We start from the raw sequence: 8050 nt of genomic DNA on the forward strand, positions 1-8050 counted from the left end.
ACACACACACACACACACACAAAGTTCTATTTTGCTCCCTGACTATTCCAAGGCAAAAAAGTAAATTTCAAATTCTGTCCCCTCCTAGCGTCAGAGAATGGAACTACAAAAGGCTGGAGCATACAAGCCTTCCTTGCTCTTCCATCCGTAGGCGATAGGCGGCACTCCCTGGCTCTTTTCTTCTGCCGGATCTACTAATAAAGTTTGAAGCAGCCAGGCCCTGCTTTCCCCATAGAAGCTTCTTCCGCCAGCAACCAGAGTCTGAGGGCCTCGCAAGAGGCGGGTCGAGGCTTAAGGGGCGGTACCGGAAGTGAGATCACCACCTCCGGGGTGAAAGGTTAGCGGAAGTGCGGTTCTTTCCTTTCTGCTCTAGGCCCGAGTGGCTACGTTCGGTGAGTGCAGCCCTGGGGAGGGTCTTCCAATCCACCGCCATCCGCGGCCTGGGGGGCGAGTTGCGGGGTGGTTCCGAGTACTTTCCATTCCTCTGTCTCTGGCGGCTTCGTAGCGGATCCCGTCTCGTGAGCAGGGCCCGTGGGCGGCCTGGGCCAGGACGCCAGTAAACGCAGCCTGAAGTTCCGAGAGCCCGCAGCCTGGGCTTGCGAATTTCTTAGGGGCCCCTTGTTCCTCTGCAGAAATGGGCAAGTTTATGAAACCCGGGAAGGTGGTGCTGGTCCTGGCCGGACGCTACTCCGGACGCAAAGCCGTCATCGTGAAGGTACCATCCTTGCGAGCCTGTGCGCCCGTGTTTCCCGGAACTGGGCCGGTTTCGGAGGACCGCGAGCTTGGAATTCAAGAACCAGTTTGGGACATGAGCCATTGAGCATTGCGTGGAGGGGTGGGGGTGAATGCATGAGGGCTTTTGGAAGAGGAAAATGGAAAATAAAAACAAGTTGACACCTAACACAATGCGCTCTCTACCAAAGAGGCTTTCAATAATAATAATGGCCAACGCTTATTGAACGCTTGCTTGGTGCCTGGTACACTGCCTTACAGATGCTTTCGTGCCCAATCTTTGCAGTAACCCTAGGCAGTGGTTCTCAACCTTCCTAGTGCCGCGACCCATTAATACAGTTCCTCATGTTGTGGTGACCCCCGATTTCATTGTTACAAATTGAACATAATTAAAGCATAGTGATTCATCACAAAAACAATATGTAATTATATATGTGTTTTCCGATGGTCTTAGGCGACCCCTGTGAAGGGGTCGCGACCCCCAGGTTGAGAACCGCTGCCATAGAGGGTTCTTCCTACTGTTAAGGTTTAGAGATGTTCCTTAACTCACCGGAGGTCAGACAGGAAGTGCTGCAGCTGGGATTCTGTAAAGGAGGAGGAATTGTTTCTATCAAAATGGTCATTTAGCGTATTGCAGCCCTTCACTGTTTGCCTGCTGCCTTCATCTTTTAGCTTCTTGAAATGTCCCTAACGTCTGACCACATATATCACTGCTCTTAGCTGTTTGGGGGACACTGGAACTCCGGGTTCCCCTCCCCCCACCTTCTTGAGACGAGTTGGGCTGCCTGCCTCTGCTCCTAAAGAGTGCTTGGCGGGTCGCAAGGACTGACTTCATAGATGATAACTATTCTTTTAAAACCTCTTAGCTCCCAGGAGCCCCAATTCTTCCTGGTGGGCATGAATGCCGCCCTAACCCTCGCTGCTCTGGGCATCTGGCATAGCACTTAGTGTGTCTGCTTTATGTGGTTTTTCTCTGTAAGATGGTGGGTCTCAGAGACGGGGGGTGGGGATGATCTTTCTGTACATGCCTGCCTCTAGCACAGGGCCTAGCTAGGCTTTAAGTTGATCCTAAATGTAAATCTTGCTCATTTAGAACATTGATGATGGCACCTCGGACCGCCCCTACAGCCATGCCCTGGTGGCTGGAATTGACCGCTACCCCCGAAAAGTGACAGCTGCCATGGGCAAGAAGAAAATTGCCAAGAGGTCAAAGATCAAGTCTTTTGTGAAAGTGTATAACTACAATCACCTGATGCCCACAAGGTACTCTGTGGATATCCCCTTGTACAAAACTGTTGTCAACAAGGACGTGTTCAGAGACCCTGCTCTAAAACGCAAGGCCCGGCGGGAGGCCAAAGTCAAGTTTGAAGACAACCTTGCAGCCATCTGGGGGAGACATCATTTTCAATTTGTCACAAAGTGGCTGTGGTTTCCAATCTTGTCCCTTTCATACATCTTGGGACCATGTTCATGTCATTTTCTTTGGTGGTTTCCCTAACTTTGCCAAGCCTAATTGAAAATCTCCAGGCTTGCTCTTTGTCTTTCTTACCTGAAAACTCTAAATGTTGAGTAAAGATTTGTTTCCATCCACAGTAAACACAGGCATGGGATCTGGCCTGCCCACCTCTTCCGCTGTTCCGTTCTCACAGATAGTTATTATAGGCTTTTAAAAATGAACCAAGGAAAGCAAGTCTCCCTTGATTTCATTTGACTGCCAGGCCCTGTATCTCCTGGCCTTTCACAGTATTGTGCAGCGCACCTGCTATCCTGGTACAAGGGTGATAAAGAAATACAAGATTTGAAAGACCTCTGAACAAGAATTGCCAAACCCAGCAGCATGCGCCTTAAAGTGGCTGCTGGGACTTGCTGTTTGCTCTTAATGTGCTGACCTAAGAGAGCAGGGCCCTTTCTCATGTGCTGGAAAACTGAGATTGAGGCAGCTAGCTGCCCAGCTCTTGCATTGTCATAATGGGACACCTTGCGTAGGCAGAACTTGAACAGAACTAAATACAATGGCTCTAAATAGAAAGCCAGCCACCCACTAGGAATCAAATAAAGTTCTAATACAGTGATGGTTCGTAGCTAGAAAATAAGTAGTTGGGAAAATTGACAGTGAAGTTTTCCAATGGCTTAAATTTATGTAAATGAGTCATAACATTAGAGATTTCCCAAGCCTATCAGCACTTTGGGATAGCTTTTTAAAAAAAAAAAAAACACTTTTTTTTTAATATATATTTTTATTGACTTTTTACAGAGAGGAAGGGGGAGAGAGAGAGAGTTAGAAACATCAATGAGAGAGAAACATCGATCAGCCGCCTCCTGCACACCTCCCACTGGGAATGTGCCCGCAACCAACGTACATGCCCTTGACCGGAATCCAACCCAGGACCTTTCAGTCCGCAGGCCATCGCTCTATCCACTGAGCAAACTGGTTACTGCTGGGATAGCTTTTGACAATTGTTCCTGTGGAGGCAGAACCTGGTACCCGACTGTCCCAGGAGGACTTGGGTGACTGCGGAGGCCCTGGCAGCATACGGGCTAATCCAACCCCCCACCATTGTCCCCAGGTACTCTGTGGATATCCCCTTGGACAAAACTGTTGTCAACAAGGACGTGTTCAGAGACCCTGCTCTAAAACGCAAGGCCCGGCGGGAGGCCAAAGTCAAGTTTGAAGAGAGGTAAGTTAGGTTTTGGTGGTGGATATTGGGGTGTGGTATTGCTAAGTCCCATAAAGAGAAATTTGTCTCTCCCTCCTCTCATTGATGTCCTTGTTTCCCACTAGATACAAGACCGGCAAGAACAAATGGTTCTTCCAGAAGCTGCGGTTTTAGATATATTTTGTTTCTGTCATTAAAAATCCAAAAACAATATCCGTGTCTGTCTGTTGCATGTATTATTTATTCATCTGGGAAAGGAGAATGGTCGTAAGATAAAAGGCTGGTGGATGAGGGTCTGTGGAAAAAATATAAAAGTTAAATCTGCCTTTGGGAAACTTCAGCTAGTTCTCAGCTTGATGATCCTTTAATGAACCGCTTCCCAAAAGGGCTACTGTTGACATTTTTAGGTGCAGAGTTTTTTGGCATCCCTGACTTCAGCTCTTTACGTCCTTAGAGAACCTGCCCACCCACCACCAGAGGACAACCAAACGCCCCTCTGAGTGATGTGCACTGACTTTCAGATTGAGAACTAACCTGAGGTTCTCACACCTTAGCACTGGTGGTTTGTCAAACCAGAGTCACCCTATGGGTCAGATTTAGTTGGTAATAAATTCTAGCAAGTTGTCTGGTGATACTGGTGCTCCTCCAATGAGGACCACACTGGAGGGGGCCAGGCCAAGAGCAGCCATTTCTAGTGGGACCAGGGAGAGGTCCCCTAACAGCCTGGGCTAGCAGAGACTGGCCCAAAAAAGGGTGTACCCAACAGGTGTTGCTCAGTGGTTGAGCATCGATCTATGAATCAGGTGGTCAGGGTTGCAGGCTCAATCCCCAGTAGGGGATGTACCGGAGGCAGCCAATCCATGATTCTCATCGTTTCCCTCTCCCTCTGAAATCAGTATTTTAATTTTTTTTTAAAGGGTGTGATTCTCGAGGGCTTGGGATACTTGTGACCCTGTTTTAGGGATGAGAGGCTCTCCAGCTGAGCTGGTTCTCAGTCACGGTGAAACTATTTGCCCAGCCTGAGGCACACTTCCACCTGGAGGGGGCGCTGTGAGAAGGGCTCATAAGTTACTGGTGTAAAGACCCTGGACTAGATGAAAATACAGTGTTTCATGTGCTTTAGTTTGGCTCCTCTCACCTTTAAGTATTGGGCATCTCTATTGAAACCCTCCTGTTAGCTTGTACTCGAGTCCCAAGTGGAAATGAGTTTAAACCCTGCTTTGATTAAAAATTCAAGTTCTCATGCCTCAAAGCCCAAGTTCAAATACTGTCCAAGTTTGGATACATGCTTCACTTCCTATAATGTGACAGTGGGCAAGTTTATGTCCTTCAGAAGTGTAGGATCTCATCTGTAAAATCTGGAAAGAACTAAGAGGTTGTTTTGAAGATTGAGTTTAATTCATGCAAAACAGAACCAGTATTGGACACAGCAGCGCTCAATAAATGCTATTGTAACAACTTTGTGAACTTGGAGTGGCTTTGTCCTGCTTGCATTTGTCATTCAGTTGTTTTATCAATGTCTGCGTGTGCCAGGCATTATTCTGGGCTCTAGGGAAATATCTATTAACCAAGCAGACAAGATTTCTACGAATGGGCTTCTGGGATGGAAAGGTTCGGAATGGTTGATTGGGCCAGAGTTTAGTTTGCGTTTAGTAAGGTAGTTTCCCCTAAGACAGTGGTTCTCAACCTTCCTAATGCCACGACCCTTTAATACTCATGTTGTGGTGACCCCCGATTTCATTGTTACAAATAGAACATAATTAAAGCATAGTGATTAATCACAAAAACAATATGTAATTATATATGTGTTTTCCGATGGTCTTAGGCGACCCCTGTGAAAGGGTTGTTCGACCCCCAAAGGGGTCACGACCCACAGGTTGAGAACTGCTGCCCTAAGGCCACGTAACTGAATGAAGTTGACTTAGAGACCGGGAAGTCTCCTCCCAGGGGTGGGGAAAAGCAGCTGGCCATGTGAGCACGAAATGGGCAGGGACTTCCCAGAAATGAAAGTGGAAGCAGAGAGCCTGCAGGCAGAGCTCTGAAGCGCATTTCAGGCTCTGAGGGGAGATAAGTCTCAGAAGGTGGAACAAGAGTTCTGTTGGGTGGACTCTGCCGCTCTGTTTCCAGCTCTGAAGCCTCGGCTCTTGCCAACCAGACCCCAGACCCATGTCAGTGACTCCAGATCCCGTAAGTGAGGAGGAGGGTGTTGGGCGTGGAGAGAAACGGGAGCATTCCTCTTGGCCTGGCCGGTGTCCTAGCCTCTCCCTGTCAATCTCTTAGACATGCTGAAGGTCTAAACTGAGTAGTGAGGCTGGGATTGCCTCTCCTCTGTGGACTTGGTTCCCTAACCCATTGGCTCAAAGACAAAGCTATATAATCTGTACCTCAGGAGCTGATGGATTCCTTGTGTGAATGCATTTTTCTGGAGAGAATCTATAGCTTCATTAGATACTCAAAAGGTTCCGTGATCTAAAATTTTAAGAATGGCTCTCATGACAATTCTAAACATTTAAGGCTCTGGCTGGGTAGCTCCGTTGGTTCGAGCATCGTCCTGACACACCAAGATTGTGAGTTTGAAGAAATGTACCTCCTCTGAGAACTGAGCTCCCTGCTGCCTCTTGTGGTCCACCATTTCCTGGCCTCCACTCAGGCCAGACGGAGCCCTGTGAGGACTGGGCCCCAAGGAGGGCACATAAATTACAAGAATCAGCCCGCAAATGCTTAAATAAGTGAAACAACAAATCTGTGTTTCTCTCTCTCTCTCTCTCTCTCTCTCTCTCTCTCTCTCTCGGAAAAAAATAAATGCAATTTTTTTTAAGAGATCAGAAAAAAAATATTTTTTAAATCAAGAAATGCCCACGTTCTTATTTCCTGATATCTTCACCAACAAATTCTCCCCTCCTTACACTTTTTCAACCTTGGGCCCTCTCTGGGTCAGAGGAAGAAGTGTGCCTCCTCTTGAACTAAGCTCCCTCCTGTCTGTTGTGTCTACCGTTTCCTGATCTGTGAACACCCCGGCTCAGGCCAGGCCAAGCTCTGCGAGGTTTGGCTCCGGTCCAGCCAGTTCACCATTGACCCCAGTGCCCAGCACTGCTCCTAGCATGTAGTAGACACTCATTCAACAGCTGCTGAATGAATGAATCTCATCCCCTCTCCAGTTTATTCAGTCTTTCCTTCCGCATTACTACCCCACTACAAATATGCTGATCTCTCACTTAGAAACTTTCATTTGCCCCTTAAATGTAACAAGAAAGACCATAGGCTCTGTAGCAGGAGTGGGAACCTTTTTTCTGCCAAGGGCCATTTGGATAGATAACATCATTTTCGGGCCATACAAAATTATCAACTTAAAAATTAGCCTGGCCGCCAGTGTGCTCAATGGTTGAGCTTCATATGAACTAGGAGGTCATGGTTCAATTTCCAGTCGGGGCACATGCCCAGATTGCAGGCTCAATCGATCCCCAGTTGGGGGATGCAGGAGGCAGCTGAACAATGATTCTCTCTCATCATTGACATATCTATCTCTCCCTCCCCTTTCCTCTTTGAAATTAATTTTTAAAATAAAAATAAATTAGCCTGTTATATTTGGTCAAACATTTAATTAACTCACCCCTAATGTCTTGGCGGGCCGGATGTTCCCCACCCCTGAAGTCTAAAGCCAACCTGCCTGGTTCCAAATCCTGGTTCCTGTAATTGTGTGGCCCTGGGAATTCTAAAATTGTCATCTAAGCCATTTCCTTATCTATGAGATGAGAAGAATAGCAACATTTCCTCATAAGAATATTAACCTGCAAGAATCAAGCTAGATAACCCATAAATTAATATAGTAAAAACTTAACACACTGCTTGGCACATACTAAGCACTCAATACATGTTCAATATTGTTAATATTAATCACCAACCTTTTCAGAACCCCAGTTCCCCGGGGTCATCTCAATTCACCCCACCTCAGGCCTACCACTCTACTAAAACTCCTTTATTTTAATTATATATAAATTTATTTTAATTATATATAAATGTAATTATTGATTTCAGAGAGGGAAAGATAGTAACATCAATCAATGATGAGAGAGAATCATTGATTGGCTGCCTCATGCATGCTCCCTAACTGTGGAATGAACCTGAAACCCAGGCATGTGCCCTGACCGGGAATTGAACCGTGACCTCCTGGTTCATAGGTCGAAGCACAACCACTGAGCACGCCAGCCGGGCTACAACTCCTTAAAGGCTTTTATATATTAAAAGGGAAAGAAGGGCCCAGCTGGTTTGGCTCAGTGGATAGAGCGTTGGCCTGCCAACTGAAGGGTCCCAGTTTTGATTCGTTATTGAGAGACAACCCTTTATTACTGACATGTTGATGTCTATCTTTCCAGAGGCTTTTTATGCATTAATAAATATCCTTATGAATTAAAACTTTTAAAATCAACAGAGTAGGGATCCTGTCTTCTATACAGTTTTATATTTTGCTTTTTTGCCTTAGTCTGAGCATTTTCCTGTGTTGTTAATTGTTCTTCATTGATGTCTTTTCATTGCTGTGTAATATTTTATATTTATTTAACTACTAGAGGCCCGGTGCACAAAAATTTGTGCACTCAGGGAGAGGGGGTCCCTCAGCCTGGCCTGTGCCCTCTCGCAGTCTGGGGCCCCCTGGGGGTGACCCC

General features: G+C 46.6%; 2 protein-coding genes across 3 annotated transcripts in view; both read left to right on the forward strand.

Annotated features, from left to right (window-relative positions):
* The first annotated feature begins 281 nt into the window (after nucleotides 1–281).
* RPL27 (ribosomal protein L27) lies at nucleotides 282–3597 on the forward strand. 2 transcript variants are annotated; one of them, XM_006773901.2, is made up of 5 exons: nucleotides 283–392; nucleotides 633–715; nucleotides 1826–1995; nucleotides 3300–3410; nucleotides 3515–3597. In XM_006773901.2, the coding sequence occupies exons 2-5, from the start codon at nucleotides 635–637 to the stop codon at nucleotides 3561–3563; spliced, it is 411 nt and encodes a 136-aa protein (XP_006773964.1). In that variant the 5' UTR covers nucleotides 283–392; nucleotides 633–634; the 3' UTR covers nucleotides 3564–3597. The 2 variants fall into 2 exon arrangements, with proteins under 2 accessions (XP_015426053.1, XP_006773964.1); XM_015570567.1 differs by lacking the exons at nucleotides 3300–3410; nucleotides 3515–3597 and having other exon boundaries at nucleotides 282–392; nucleotides 1826–2245.
* Nucleotides 3598–5353: 1756 nt separating this feature from the next.
* The window catches only part of IFI35 (interferon induced protein 35), a 10464-nt gene continuing 7767 nt past the window's right edge, over nucleotides 5354–8050 (forward strand). The window contains exon 1 of the mRNA XM_015570566.1: nucleotides 5354–5576. Within this exon, the coding sequence (XP_015426052.1) occupies nucleotides 5556–5576 (21 nt within the window). The 5' untranslated portion in view covers nucleotides 5354–5555. The remainder of the gene's footprint in view (nucleotides 5577–8050) is intronic.

This window comes from Myotis davidii, unplaced genomic scaffold (genome assembly GCF_000327345.1).
Source record: "Myotis davidii unplaced genomic scaffold, ASM32734v1 scaffold1527, whole genome shotgun sequence".
NCBI classification, from domain to species: Eukaryota; Metazoa; Chordata; class Mammalia; order Chiroptera; family Vespertilionidae; genus Myotis; species Myotis davidii.